General features: G+C 43.4%; 1 protein-coding gene across 1 annotated transcript in view; it reads right to left on the bottom strand.

The window, feature by feature from the left end:
• Window positions 1–1605: 1605 nt before the first annotated feature.
• The window catches only part of ATP12A (ATPase H+/K+ transporting non-gastric alpha2 subunit), a 31488-nt gene continuing 17247 nt past the window's right edge, over window positions 1606–15846 (bottom strand). Inside the window, exons 12-23 of the mRNA XM_037134510.2 lie at window positions 11492–11684; window positions 9574–9749; window positions 8757–8893; window positions 6477–6627; window positions 5373–5541; window positions 5129–5283; window positions 3727–3850; window positions 3413–3558; window positions 2842–2975; window positions 2606–2707; window positions 2092–2183; window positions 1606–2008 (exon numbers count right to left, since the gene is read on the bottom strand). Coding sequence (XP_036990405.2) covers window positions 1980–2008; window positions 2092–2183; window positions 2606–2707; window positions 2842–2975; window positions 3413–3558; window positions 3727–3850; window positions 5129–5283; window positions 5373–5541; window positions 6477–6627; window positions 8757–8893; window positions 9574–9749; window positions 11492–11684 — 1608 coding nt within the window. The 3' untranslated portion in view covers window positions 1606–1979. The remainder of the gene's footprint in view (window positions 2009–2091; window positions 2184–2605; window positions 2708–2841; window positions 2976–3412; window positions 3559–3726; window positions 3851–5128; window positions 5284–5372; window positions 5542–6476; window positions 6628–8756; window positions 8894–9573; window positions 9750–11491; window positions 11685–15846) is intronic.

Genomic DNA, 15846 nt, shown 5'->3' with positions numbered 1-15846 from the left:
GAGGCAACTCACCCTGGTTACAGAGCCTGCGTAAAAGCTTGGAGACGATTGGCTCCACACCAGTGCCATGCCTGCCTGAACTTATTATGGCAGCCCAGAAAAGCTGGAAAAAATACAGGAATGCTGGCAAGGGTAGCCAATTGTGGGAGGAGTCCAAAATGGGGCCGCAGAGCAAGATCAACACTGGAATTTAAACCCGGGTGTGGCAGTCAAGATGAAAGGAACTACATGGCTCTAGCAGAAAAGAACCACGCCGCTTTGGCAGAGAATCACCATGCAGCTTTAGCGCAGGAGAACTATGCAGATTTGGGTCTCCCTTTGCCATGCAGCTTAGAAAGCAGGAAAGCAAGACGTAGCAGCAATGCAGAGCTCTTTCTTAGCAGTTCGGAAGAGTGCAGGAGAGATGCTGCAGGATGGAAAGGGGTGAAAGGACTCTTGCTGGTGGGCCATGAGAAGGTGCCTTGTGGTCTCAGATTAAGAACTGGAGATCCAGGTGACAGAGCTGATGGTGCTGGGAACTGAGGGAGGCCTGCCAGCCAAGCACGGATTACTGGGAGGAACTAGGGGGCTACCTGAGCCACAGACTAATATTTCTTTTCCTGAGATACAGTACCCCAGACCAGGCAAAGGGGGGAAGGAAGGACTGTGTGTGTTTGTGTGTGTTTTAAGGGACTCCAGGATTTTAATGAAGACATTAAGTCACTACTCTTAAGTCTGTATAACTTTTGAATAAATAATTCCTTTCCTTTTCACCAATCTCTGACATGGAGAGCTATAATTACCTGGTGGTGGGCAAGGCAAATCTAGTACAGGGGATCTCAGGAGAAGGGGGGTCAGTTTGGTAACATTGTGTGACCCCTTCTCCGGTGGCCAATCAAGGAAAATCATGGGAGACCAGATGCACAGTAGCTTTAAAGTAACACAACTACTTGCACATGCACAGTAAAAGCCCACCAAAATAAGCCAGGAGGGATCTGCCCCATAATAGAATCCCTCTGGCCCATGAAGTCAATCTCTGCTTGGAGTTGGCCTGCTCCCATGTTCTCTGCTATAAACTCTGGGTGTTTGGCTCAATTCTTCATCCTGATCACCAAGAACCTGGTTACCTGTGCCCACCTGTGACAGAGGGGTCACATTGGTAGGAGGGAGAACACCAAGGATGGTTGAGGTGGTGCAGCTAAGTGTCTAAGGACCCTTAAGAAGGACATCTCAAAGTCAAAACTGAGGTTATCCATGTTGTTGTGATATAAACATACCATCATTTTCATCTCTTGCAAACCTTCAGCAAAACTGCACTGGCCTCTTTTGAGCAAGGTAACTATGAAAATATAACATATCTTGGAATTCACAGAATCTTTGGGAGGTCATTGGACTTTTAACGGGGTGTGGAATGGAGGTCCAAGCAATCCTATGAGAGCTCAGGGAGCTGGGAGACCATGGCAGATGTCTGGATTACCCAAGGCTAGCTCATGAGAGTGAGCTTAATACACATATAAATACATAAGTTTCCCCTAAACTAAACCTTGAAATTCACATATTTTTATATATGTATATATGCATATATTTGTAAAATATTTTATTTATTTATTTTTAGAGAGAGGGGAAGGCAGGGAGACAGAGAGAGAAACTTCAATGTGTGGTTGTCTCTCTTGTGCCCCCATGGGGACCCAGCCCACAACTCAGGCATGTGCCCTGACTGGGAATCGAACTGGCAATGCTTTGGTTCTGAGGCCAGTGCTCAATCCACTGAGTCACACCAGTCAAGCTGAAATTCACATCTTTTAAAATAAGGTGTATATAGAGATGAAAATCATATATAAACAGTTGAATCTCTGCTTTAAAGTATAAGGCATTGGGTCGTGTCTTTCTTATGGTTTTCTGCCTTCTCCCATATGCATTCTGATGATGTCCCTGTTGAGCCAGGAGATGGAGAGGAACATCCCCATGTGCAGGCAGGAGGCCTGAGGAAGTGGGTGGTCCTAATAATACATGTTCTTATCCCACCAGCCTGCAGAGGTAGAAAGTAAATTAGAAATGGATACTCTGTTCAAGTGGATAGGCAGGGTCTCAAAGATCAATCCTGCAACTTACTTCCAGGATAGAGTCTGATGAAAAGTTTCCGCACCTCATCATACACCCAGATGAGAATGGCATGGGGCACAGCCACAAACCAGTATTGAGGCCTAGAAACAGAAGGGGGATGTGAGCCTGAACTCATGGAAGGAGGGCCAGACCCCACCAAGGGGCAGAGGACTCCCAGTTCATTTTTCTGCCTCAGAGAACAACAGATCCATAGGTTCACACAATGTGAAACTGGAAAGTTTCTTATTTAACCTGAATTGTAACCACTAGAAGTAGCATCTGCCTTTGAGATAACTGGTTAGATGAAGGAAGAGATGAGATGGTAAGGTGTGTGAAATCCATTTTCTCTTCAGGCAAACTAGCAGGTCAAAGACTCTGATTAATACAGAACAGACTTGATTTTATCTCTTTTGAAAGACTGGAGGAGAACCCTATCTACTCCCCTGAAGTTCTAATAATTTTTTAGGCCATGACAGTTCAGAGCAGGGCTAGCCCTTTCCTCCCCAGTGTTGCAGGAACTCACTGGAGCATGGTGAAATTCAGGGCTGTGATGCTTCCAAGACCATAGGAGAGGAGCAGAGCGATGATGATCTGGGAGGCAATCCCCACCCAGATGACTTTATTTCTATAAGAAACATTAAAGCATGAAGATTCTGAATTCCCGTGGCTCAGGACCACACACCCAGTGCCTGTGACATAAATGCCTTGCATGGTATGGTGCCTCATCATCTGGGAAGTGAGGGGGGACGCAGGCAGTACCTGAAGAGGCCCTGATGGAAGATGGAGTTCCTCCGGGTTTTCCTGATGATCAGATCTGCTATTTGCTGGACCATAATGCCAACAAAGTAAGCTGTATAGCCTGTCCACTCTAGGTACTTTCTCTGGTAATGTGTCTGTCAGTGGACAGAGAGAGAAAATATGAGACCCCACAGGGGAAACTTCAGGGAGATTTCCATGCAGTTTTGTGATGCCCTACTCTCCCTATCTCCTGGAAATTGAGAGATTCAGAGGATCAGTGTAGGTTTTTGTTTGTCTTTTTAACCAACCAAGCAGGAAAAGATGATAATTTAGTTGATTTGGCCCATTGTTGGACTGGCTACTCTTCTGTAAAAACATGACCCTTATGCTTTGCATTCTAGAGATGAGGCGAGTCCTGGCAAAGGCCACAGCAATGTCACTCAGGTGCTCAGAAGTCCTGTTAACTTAGAAAACTTTCACCTTCCTTGTATCACTAAGGCTGTCCAGGGAAATTGAGTTCTGTGTTGCTCAGGCAGGGCAGTGACAGGGGGAAAGAAGCAGGAGGACAGGGAAGGCAGAGCCCCCTCCTTACCCATTCTTGTCCATAGCTATCTTCCAAGTTGTTCACAGAGTCCTGCTCCCATTCCACCCGGAGGTTAATGAGGATGCTGGGTCTGAAGCCCTCCTGTGCATACACGGTAAAGTACACAAGAAAAGCTCCCAGGGACTGCATGAGGCCTGAGGGAGTGAGAGTAAGCCATACATTCCACAGTGACTTCAGAACTGCCCTGTCCTCATTCTCCTTGTGGTTCCTCCTCCCACCCCAACCGTATCTCATAAAGACAAACACAGCTTCTGACTGTGACTGGGTGGTCCCCTAGGTGACAGGACATGTTTTCATCATACCGATGTGGAGATAAGAGTACAGGGCAAGCTGCTTGTTCACCAATCGATCTTTCTTCTTGCAGCGAGGCTTCCTGTTCATAATGTCACTTTCAGCTTTCTCATAAGCCAAGGCGATGGAAGGAACCTGGAGGGGAGAGTCCAAGAAGCCCAACCCTTAAACACTGTGCTTCAACAACAGGATGAGAGCAGGGATGCAGTCTGGGGCCTTGGTGTGGGTGGGAGGGATGGAAGAGGGTGGTGGTGGGTCTATCCACATCTATCTAGGATGAAGGCAAGTGGGGTATGTTATCTGTAGAGGATTTGAGAACAATCAGCTTTTAAAACCAATCTGCTTTCCATCATAACCATGTGCTGACAGTTCGATACAATTCAAGTTATAAATCACTTTGCCTCTTTGGGGTGGGTTTCTCCTATGAACACCTCCCCTATTGGCATGTCCTTGGATCACAGTGATTCTCTCCCAGGTCCTCCATCTTGGAGCACCTATTAAAAGACATATCAATGCACCCCACCCCACTATAGACTTTCTGATCCTCAAGGTCCTGGCTAGGTCCAGAGACTGCATTTCTAACAAGTTCCCAGGCGGGTTTTGGACCATACCGGAAGAACTACTGCACTGAAGAAAAATGACCACATATAAAGAGCCTGGACAGGATCTGACTGTAATCTCTGGGGATCTCAGTTCCTGTCCAAAGTATAGCTATCTCTAGTCTCCCTGCAATGTGGAGGCTGTATAAAGCAGAGAAGGGACAAGGTGGCAGTTTGTAGAGCTGTGTCCTCAGTGCAAATCCAGACTGCTCCCTGATGTCTTTCCTCCTTTGCTAGTGTAAGCCAGAGACACATGAACAGTGTCACAAAGAATTTTTACACAGACGAAAACAAGCAGAGAGGAGGGTTTAGGTGGCAGCATTGTAGGTCAATGTGAGGCTTTGTAACTATGGCTTCTTATTATGTTGAGGCAAGGGGCTTCCGGATCACAGATCCTTTACTTAACAAGGGGGTGCCGTGGATGATCACTTTAGCCATTGAGCCCCTAGCAGCACAGGGACTATCTTGGTGACAGCTACACCTTCTCAAAAGAAAAGAAAGCTGATCCTAACCAATGGCATTTTTTTTGGAGGTGAAGAACTCATGTTTGAAAAGCTCTTATAATGAAGTGAGGTGCTTTTAATTTCCAAACATTTGACAGATTACTCTAGTCTTTCACTTTGAAGAGTGGTTGATGGACCAGTAGTATTGGCATCATGGAAAAGATCATTAGAAATGCAGAGCTTCAGATCCCATCACTGCAAAGTTCGACAGGCATTGATTTAGTCTTTCTCCTTACCCTTGAAGGCAGTGACTCTGAAGTTCACATGATCTGGGGCTTTTATCAGACCCTGTTCCCTGTCGTGTTACTTACAATATCCGTGCCTAAGTCAATGAATAAGATGGTGATGGTGCCTATGGGCAGGGGCACTCCAATGATGATGTAGATCAGAAAGGGGCACAGCTCAGCAATGTTCTTGGTCAGGGTATATGCGATGGTCTTCTTGAGGTTGTCAAAGATCAGACGACCTAGGCAAAGATGTTTCTCCTTATAGGGCTGGCTTTTCCCCCAGGTAACTGCAGTTTTCAGGAAGATCACTTGGAGGAAGAATATGTACCTTCCTCCACCCCAGTGACTATGGATGCGAAGTTGTCATCCAGCAAGACCATGTCGGCTGCATTTTTGGCAGCATCTGAACCTGCTATCCCCATGGCAATCCCAATATCGGCCTTCTTTAGAGCTGGAGAGTCATTCACTCCATCACCAGTCACAGCGACAACTGCATTCTACGCAAAGGGACACAGAAAAAAATGGGAGTGAGCAGGACAATGGGGTCACAAGTCTGACAAAAACACTGTTTCTCTTTTGTTTGGAGGATGGAGGACAACTGGAGTGGAGACAAAAGGCTCAGTTTGGGTTTTGGAGAAAAGATAAAGACGGGAAATCCTAGGTGCTACACTATGAACTCCAAACAATACCTGTTTGAATAATTAAAACCAATGTGTGTGTGTGGCAGGTGAGAGGAATACCATTAGCCCTCAGTATTCACAGGTTTCCCATCTGACTCAATGGAGCATCAAAAAATTTTTGAAACGCCCCCCAGGAAGTTCCAAAAAGTGAAACTCAAATCTGCCACATGTCAAGCACTATGCTGATGCCACAAACATGAAGTGATGTGTGGGTACACCCTGCTATAGCCTCTGTTCAAATGTAGGTTATATGAAAATGTAGGTTACATATATATAAACATAGGTTATAGGTAAACATAGATTATGTGCAAATAACACCATTTTATATAAGGGACTTGAGCATCCATGGGTTTTTGTATTGGTGAAGTAGGGGTGGGGAGTTCTGGAACTAATTGTCTAAGGATACTGTGTATTTTACATCTTACATATCTTACAAGGGATAACTATATATTTTATATCTTACATTTTGTTCTCTTTCTTACATTTTAAGTCTTTCTAATCCCATACCTACCACAATACCAGATGCTTCACTGTCAGAAAGCCCTTTGGAGAGCATGCAGCTCCATGTCGAAGGGTCTCTAAGGAAGTCAGGGTCATCCCAAGAGGTAGCAATGTAAGGTGATAAGGACAGTCAAGGAATTGTCTAAAGAGGTTGAAAATGCACGAAGCCATGACCTGGGAATCACTGCCCTGCACTTCCCCGCAGGACAGTGAGGGACTGTGAGGTCCTCTGAGCACTGCTGCCCACCCACCTGCCTCTGACAGCCCTCCACAATGATCAGCTTCTGCTGGGGGGACGTTCGGGCAAAAACAATTTCTGAGTAGCTGGTTAAGACCTCGTCCAGCTGGTCCATGCTCATGTCCTTCAGCTCCATGCCAGTCACCACTGCGGCTCTGGCATCCCTAGAAAGGCCAGAAGGAACTGGGTGAGGCCAAAAGTTGGATCTTTGGCTGAAACACTGTTCTGGGCAGGATGTGGGCTGAAGACTCTTTGACTTCACTAGGAACCCAATGTCTCTGACGCTCAATACTCAAGCAGGATGAGAGAGTTTTTGTGTACTGGGGACACTTGGGTCTCTATTTCAAGACAGTAAACTGAGGCTAAAAAAAGAAACAGGAATAACCTGTTTTAGCCCAACAGGAATAACCAAGTAGTCTTTTCCTGGTAGTACTGGGTGAAAAGTGGTGCTTGCTGGGCTATATTTTACTTAACAAGTAAATGGAGGATTAAAAAAAACCAACTTTGCCTGCTTACATATTTTGGGTCCTGGAATTCAGCCAAAACATGGGTAACAATTCCTCGTTATTGTTTATTTCATATTTACAGAGTATCTACTATGCAAAGAGCTATGGAGGAAAAAATGTTTTTTGAGGTCTTATTTGAGGAAAACTTTTCTGATGACTCTAAAAAGAAGGTTCTAGAAACTACTGATCATTCACATCTGATTGTGTCATCCTCTAATAAAATTCTTTAAGGGCTTTCCACTGTGCCTAGAACGGACCCCAGGTGTAGCTGGCAAGGCCAGGTGCAGCCCCCACTGTTCAGCCTCATGTCCCCAGTGGCTCTCTTCTCCAGCCTTCCACTCAGTTCTGAGCCCTCATGCCCTCCACTGCTCAAATGCCTTCACTGGTCTTGCTGCCCCACCTTTCTTTCACTAACACTTCACATTTCAGTCTTAAAATCTCAGCTTAAACACTCTCTGCAAAGCACTGTGTGTCTTTTTCGTTACATCTTTAAAGTTTTGAGCTTTTTTAGGTCTGTTTTTTCCATTGGTGCTAAACATTGGAATTCTAGCACTTGACTCAAATCACAAGTCTTCTAAGTTCTGCTAAGAAAATATGAAAGTAAGATAAGAAGGAAAGGGTGGTTTCTTTTCCCCAACAGCTGCAAAAATCCACTTATTAAATGAGCATGAAGCTAGAGTTGATAGAGTGGATAACTGAAGACATTCACAAAAGTATCCACCCCACTTTCCTGTTTAGTGTGTGACTTGTGTGAAAATGTATAATTCTATTATTTTAAAAAATAAATAAACGAAAGCTCTAAACCTGTGTTTCATGGATTAATGTTATTTCTACAAAGGAGCAGACGCTTAGATTTCACATATGATTGTTGTGCCCAGGCTGTAACTCTGTTTGGTTGCTTTACTTAGTAATTCTTTGGCCTGGTGATAATTTATTACCTGACAGCTCTGTATTCCTAAAAGGCATGAATGCTTGGATAAATTACAACAGGTTCACTGGTCTTTCCCTATTTCTCCTGACATGCATGAAAGTATAGTAAAGCCAATGATATCTACTTTGACAATTAGACCTGGAGTCATTAATCATTTAAGTTACCAGCTAAATCTCTCCATACTGCCAGCTCCTCTGTCCCCTGTGTCTCCTTCATTGTACTCATCATAACGTAATCAGTTTTGACTTTCTGCTATTCTTGTTAGATAGCAGGAAGAAAGCTCCCCAGGGTGAGGGTAGTGTCCAGTCTGTCACTCTAGTTCCAGTGGTTAGCAAGGTGCCTGGTACATAGCTGGCACTCAACAATTGATTATGGAAAGAAAGAACACAAGGAAAAACCAAATCCTTCCTTAGGAACCTTCCACTATATTTACTTCCCCCTCCCCCTGCCAAAAAAAGAAGTGTACACAACCCAAAAGGTTTTTAATACCTTTAATATGATCCCGATTATATTAGATCACTGGCAAGTCATTTCATATCAACTTGTTCTTTCAGTTTTTCTCACTGTAAATTAGGCACTTAAGTTTTCAGATCTACTTTATTGGTTTTTGCAATTTCATAGAAGGAATACATAAAAGATAATTTTAAAATTATGACTACAGTGCCTGGCACATATTAGGTGTTAAATAAAATTATGAGTGAATGAATGGATATGAGTTATTGTGGAAACCAGCCTAGCATCACCCTGAGAGAGTGTTTGGCAAAAATGGGATTTACTCCAAATTATACAGCTCTTTTGAGCCAAAAGGGTCCCACCGAACTTGAGTTTCTGTCACATTGTTTCTGTGGTTACTTACCGTTTGTTAACTTGCTCTACAGGAATGTGGAGGCGTTTTGCAATGTCTTCCACAGTCTCACTGTTGGCTGAAATGATACCTACACTCTTGGCAATAGCTTTAGCTGTAATTGGATGATCACCTGTAACCATGATAACCTAGAAAACAAACATGGACAAGGCATGAGGATGATGAGGAACTGGATGGCCAGAGTAAGGGCAGTTCAGTATCATCTGCTCTGCCATTACCTGGTAGAACATGGTCAGCCCTTACAGAGAATTCTTGATCTTTAGATCAAAGATACAACTGTCTTTTAAGGACACACTGATCCCACTGGATCTATCCTTGCTCCTAAGCTTCTTGCATTGTCTCCTTTGATTAAGAGAAGCCCTTTCCCTATGATGTTGCTGTGTTTGTGAAAGGGCTGGGACAGGCTCATGTGCCTTCCACAGTCTCCATATTAACATAGTAATAGAATGAAGATTTTGATTTAGAAATCATGGAGGCAAATGGATAATGGAGGCTGAACCTCAAGATATAGTAATAAAATCTTTTATTGTCTATATACTCTAGGGCACAATATGGCTACCTCATGGCATAGGGAGTTAGCTTGCTTCTCACTATAGTTATGATTGTGGTTGATTCCACATAGACACAATTATTTTGCTTTTACTGCAGTTACTGAAATCTCAGTATGATGAAAGTAGAGATTTTTAAAAAGGGAATTATGATATTTACTTGAAAAGACCTAAATACTGAGTATCTCTTCTGACAAATGTTCTTAGGAAGGAATGCAACATCCATGGAGGACTTCTAAAGTCAGAAAGGTAACTCCCACCTTGATCCCTGCACTCCGGCATTTGGTGACTGCATCTGGGACAGTGGATCGAGGGGGATCAATCATTGACAAGAGCCCCACAAAACAGAAATTGGACATGGGGAAATTCATGGTGTCGACATCAAAGGAATAGGTTTCTGGAAACTTGTCTGCTGGCAGGTAGAGATGACAGAAACCTGGAATGGGCATGAATTTGGGAGTCAGTGAAACTAGGCTGAAATGACATGAGAAAAGGAGGAACATTTTCACACATATTCAGTCCTTCACTCTTTTACCAATAGAGTCCACCAGAACTCATCTTTCAGTTCCATAATGCATGTTGTTTTTATCAAAGAAATGGTTCATCTGTAAATAATTCACATGCCATTTAAGTTTTCTGTTATGTTTTAAGGTTATGAAGCCCGTGAAGGGATAGCCTTTACTTCTGAAGATGTCCCAGTTGAGTGTGGGGACAAAGACATAAAAGGAAAAGCATAATAGAGCGTGGTGAATGTTACTGAGGACAGCTACACTTCAGCCACCCAGGGAGTCAGGAAAAACTTCACCAAGGAGGTAGTATGTGAGCTGACTCTTGAGAGAGGCATTAGGAAGGACTGGGGGTAGGGTGGAAAGACCATTTAGGTAGATTCCTGTGTCTGCTGGGATTTCCAAGCTTGTGTGACATTCTCATCAGCTTTCACATGAAATTTATTCTCATTATGGCCCACTACATTACATGTTTCAGTAAAGCACAGGGTCTAAGAAGCCAAACATGAGGTCGCTAGAGTGATTCTAGTTAGATGAGTATTAATCTTGCCCTGAAAAGACTACCTGGAACTGTAGGCTATTTGAGGCATGCTTAAAGCATTATCATCTTACTTATATATTTTAGTTATTTTATAAACTCAAATATCTTTTAGAAACACACATTCCATGGATTCCATCTATACTGGCAAGAACTTTTATGATGTCTAATGAGCTTCATCATCGGCTATGAACTTGTTACCTTGAATTCATCATTCTGTAGTCCAGAGGTACCACTCTGTTGACCCATAAGTGTGGCAACAGGGCATACTCTGTGATATTACTGAAGTGACCACAATTTGGCTCCTGCCACAGTGGTTGTATTTCTACAATTTCTTCTACCTCTAATGTCCCCTGTCTCTGTTATTAGTAGTACTGTCCCTTAATCACTAATTTAAAAATGTTTAATATCTTTTAAACCTTACTTTTCTCCTGTAATTAGATGGTAAGTCTTACTAATTTTGCCTCTAAGAAATTTCTGGTATCTGACCTGTCCTTCATGTTCCCACTGCCTTAGATCAAATTTCTGTCTTCTGTCACCTGAATGAGGTGACCCACACCACTCTTCTCCCTGATGCTGCCAAATATGATCCTTTAGAAAACACCAACTCCGATCAGTTTATTAGCTGCAAAGTCTCCAGTGGCTCTGCCCTGACTATAGAATGAAACCCAGTTCCTCACCCAAATAAGCTCTCTATAGCTTGACCTCCAGACTATCTTTCCATCCCTACTCCCAGGACGACATCATCTCCACTGTTCTGCAACACCCCACACTGACTAGCTCCCTGACAATGCTTACAGCCCCTCTCCTTCTACCTCTTGGCCTTGGCCTATGTCGTTTCCTCCACTATGAATCCTATCCCTCACTTTCCTTCAAATATTATCATGTAGGACCCAGTTTAAATGTAACTTTTTCCATAGAATCTTCCCAGATTTTTCTGACCTGGCAACAACCCTATCCTCTTTGTTGCTATCATGTCATATTCTCTTATCTGTCTACCATTCTTCCTGTGAGTACTGTGGATGCCCTAGCTACTCTGCTGGATGGTCAGCCTGTCTCATCTTGTGCCATGATGTGGTACAGAGCCTTGCACCGAATAGGTAACATATAAGGCTTCTCCCACCAAGAGCTCACCCAGCACACGCTCCCCTAGACTTCCCAGCTCCATGTACGCAGTATGGAAGGCCTCGGCTGTGCTCTTGTCCAGAGGCTGCTCCTGGCCATTGACCATGATGGTGCTGCACTTCTCTAAGACCTTCTCAGGAGCCCCTTTCATCACCATGAGGAAGAACTTGTCAGTGGTGTTATCTGTCTTGTGTATGGAGAGCTGGGAGGGAAGGAAGTGAGCATAAGTATCGCATGCTAATGAAACATGACACTGTCTCTATTACTGAAGGCCTGAACTATACAGATCTTGTAATTAGCACCATGACAGGATGAAACAACCATTTTTCTTACTGGGCTACTTATCCTTGAAATATAAGGGAGGAATTCTACAGGCAGGTTTTCTCCTTTTCATTTTCTGGCCAAGTGATAAGCAAGAGATGTGGACTCAACAGTCTAGCCCCAGCCCAACAGGGCACTCTGAGTGCAAACTAAGTAGTTGCTTAGGGAGGGGGCAGTTGGGGCTTTCAGCTAGTGACATCTTCTGCCGTTGAATAAGATCTGCAGGGATGCCCATGGGGATTAGGAGCTGTAAGCCATCTTATCTCACCTCCTATCTCTATCTCCCTATTGTGAGCAGCAGCCTCTTCATCTCCACATTGATCCACTTTTACTACCAGGATATGAGAGAAAATGGTAGGGGTATGAGGAAGTGGGCAGTCTCACGCAAAGGCTTTCAGGAGGAGAGTTAGGTAACAGGTATTACAATTCTTACATCGATATCCTTTGACCTAGTAATTCCTCTTCTAGACTCATCTTATTAAGATAATTAATTGGCTTAGTACACTGGTGGTGGGAGTGCAGACTGGTGTAGCCAGTGTGGAAAACAGTATGCAATTTCCTCAGAAAACTAAAAATGGAACTTCCTTTTGACCCAGCAATTCCAGTGCTGGGATTATGTCTTAAGAACACTGAAACACCAATCCATAAGAACCTATGCACCCCCCCCCAATGTTCATAGCAACACAATTTATAATAGCCAAGTGATGGAAGCAACCTAAGTGCCCATCAGTAAATGAGTGGACCAAAAAACTATGGTACACTTACATAATGGAATACTATGCAACAGAAAGAAGGAGCCACTACCCTTTGCAACAGCATAGATGGAACTGGAGAGCATTATGCTAAGTGAAGTAAGCCAGGTGGTGAAAGACAAATACCATATGATCTCACCTATAAGAGGAACCTAATCAACAAAACAAAAGAGCAAGCAAAATATATACCAGACATTGAAATAAAGAACAAATGGACAGTAACAAGAGGGAAGGGAGGAAGGGGATAATGGAAGAAAGAAGGGGAAGAGTAGTCAAGGAACATGTATAAAAGACTTGTAAACAAAACCAAATGCGGGTAGGGTTGAGGATGGGAGGTGAGGATGGGTGGGGCAGGGGAGAATGGTGGGGGAAAATGGAGACAACTGTACTTGAACAATTAAAAAATGAGAAAGAAAGAGTTTAGGAGAAAAAAATTTGAAAACATATTGTGAATATAAAACTGTGACTAGATGCTTTGTTTTAATAGAAATAAAGAAAAGAGGGGACTTCCGCCAAGATGGAGGCATAGGTGGATGTGTCATGCCTTCTCACACAACCAAGTTTAGAGATAACTAAATATTAGCAACAGAAAACACAGACAGAACACGGAAAATTGAACTTTTCGGAAGTCCGTTAACAACAAATTCTTCAGCCTGACCGGTAAGGGGCGAAACCAGCGGCTGGTGAAGCGGGGTTGCACAGGAGGACTCAGTCAGATGGACTCAGGTGCGTGGAATCCAGGCGCGGGGAATCCAGGCGCAGGGTTGGACCTAGTGAGCGACCGAGCGAGCGATCAGGTGAGCGACCGTGGAGGAGACAGCAGGGGAGCGGGGCTGAGTGTTGACTGTGGTCACGCATTTGTGCGCGGGTGGACAGGCGAGGGAGTGGGCGGTTGGACCGGGGCCTGGCAGGTCCCGCAGCAAGCGGCAGTGGAGGGCGCCGCCATTTCCCTGCTCTGACCCCACCTCCACATACAGCGTCATAACCCAGCTACTCTGAGTGGCCCAGCCCAGGTGAACCACCTAAGGCGCTGCTCCTCACCCGGCTGTGAAAACAGCAGAGGGGGTAGCCATTTCCCTGCTCTGACCACGCCCCCACATACAGCATCACGACCCAGCGACCTGGGAGTCCAAGGCGCTGCTTCTCACACTTAAGGGTGCGAACAGACCAAAAATGGCTCAAGAAGATCTCAAAGCCCCAGAGCCTATAGATCTGAGCGATGAAGAAATAGCAAAACTCTCAGACGCACAGTTTAAAACACTGGTCATCAGGATCCTCATAGAACTGGTTGATTATACCCACAAATTAGACAAATATATGAAGGTGAAACTAATTGAAATGAATGGAATTGCACAGGACACCAATAGCGATGAAAAGGAAACTGGGACTCAAATCAATGGAGTGGACCAGAAGAAAGCAAATAATGGCCAAACAGAAAAGAGTCAAGAGGCAAGAATTCAAAGAAATGAGGAGAGTCTTAGGAACCTCCAGGACATCTTTAAATGCTCCAACATCCGAATTATAGGGGAACCAGAAGGGGGAAAGGCACAGCCACCAGTGGAAAACTTATTTGAACAAATAATAAAGGAGAATTTCCCCAATCTGGCAAAGGAAATAGACTTCCAGGAAATCCAGGAAGCTCAGAGTCCCAAAGAAGTTGGACCCAAGAAGGAACACACCAAGGCACATCATCATTACATTAGCCAAGATTAAAATGAAGGAGAGAATCCTAGAAGCATCAAGAGCTAAGGGGACAGTCACCTACAAAGGAGTCCCCATCAGACTGTCAGCTGACTTCTCAAGAGAGACCTTACAGGCAAGAAGGGGCTGGAAAGAGGTATTCCAAGTCATGAAATCCAAAGACCTACAACCAAGATTGCTCTATCCAGCAAAACTTTCATTTAGAATGGAAGGACAGATAAGGTGCTTCTCAGATAAGATCAAATTCAAGGAGTTCATCATCACCAAGCCCTTATTATATGAAATGTTAAAGGGACTTATCTAAGAAAAAGAAGTTAAAGAAACATGAACAGTGAAAGGACAACAAACTCACAGTTATTAACAAACACACTTAAAACGAAAGCAAACTAAGAGGACAGCTAGATCAGCAGTGGAACCATAGAAATGAAGATCTCAAGGAGGGTTAGCAACAGGGGAGTGGGAGGAGGAGAAGGGGGGAGAAGGTACAGAAAATAAGTAGCACCAATAGAAGGGGGGGGCAAGAATAGCATGGGAAATATAGAATCTAAAGGACTTGAGACACATGGTCATAAACTAAAGGGGGGTAATGGTGGGGATGGGGGGGTAGGGTGGAAGGGAATGAAAGGGGGAATAGAACAACTGTAACATCATAATCAATTAAAAAATTTTTAAAAAGAAAAGAAAGAAATAAAGAAAAGAAAGAGAAAAAAGATTAATTGGGAAAAGTGTGAAAAAAGGTATAGATGATAGTAAATGGATTACACTTACATATCCCTTATTGTATACCAGGTACTCTTCTAAATCTCAGAATAAATTTCAGAAAGCTGGGACTTCTGGTTATGATCAAGGTGTAGGTAGATATGCTTTGCATCTTTGCACAACCAAAAGAAGGACAACAAACAATTTAAAAACAAAAAATAATCCAGAACTGAAAAAAAAATCAAACTGTATGAAAGTCTGACAACCAAGGAATTAAAGAAAAAACATTTAATCAGACTGGTGCACTGAGATGAAGAAAAATAGCACAAATGAAATAATATCAAAGAAGATCAAAACTCCAGAAAAAAGAATTAGAGGACAAGGAGATAGCCAACCTATCATATACAGAGTTCAAAACACTGGTAATTAATACTAATTACCAGAAATGATTGTGTACAGATGCATAATAAAGGAAGAAGTGAAAGCTATACGAAGTGAAAGCTATATGAAGTGAAATAAAGAAAAATATACAGGGAACCAACAGTGAAGGGAAGGACTCCAAGACTCAAATCAACAATTTGGAAGAGAAGGAAGAAACAAGAATTCAAAATGTGAGGAGAGGCTTGGGAACATCTGGGACAACTTTAACTATTTCGACATCTGAATCATAGGGGTGCCAGAAGAAGAAGAGGCAGAGCAAGAAATTAAACCTCAGATTTCCAATAATTCCAGAAAGCTCAGTCCCAAAGAAGTTGGACCCAAAGAGGAACACATCAAGACACATCATAATTAAATTACCCAAGATTAAAGATAGCAAGAGATAGCTGCTTGAAAGCAGAAAGAGAAAAGGAGATATTTACCTACAAAGAGTTCCCACAGGCTATCAGCTGA

Source organism: Artibeus jamaicensis, unplaced genomic scaffold (genome assembly GCF_021234435.1).
Source record: "Artibeus jamaicensis isolate MK-2021 breed Jamaican fruit bat unplaced genomic scaffold, CSHL_Jam_final contig_2002, whole genome shotgun sequence".
NCBI lineage: Eukaryota > Metazoa > Chordata > Mammalia > Chiroptera > Phyllostomidae > Artibeus > Artibeus jamaicensis.
The sequence above is the reverse complement of the archived record's forward strand: the minus strand, read 5'-3'. Positions and strand labels throughout refer to the sequence as shown.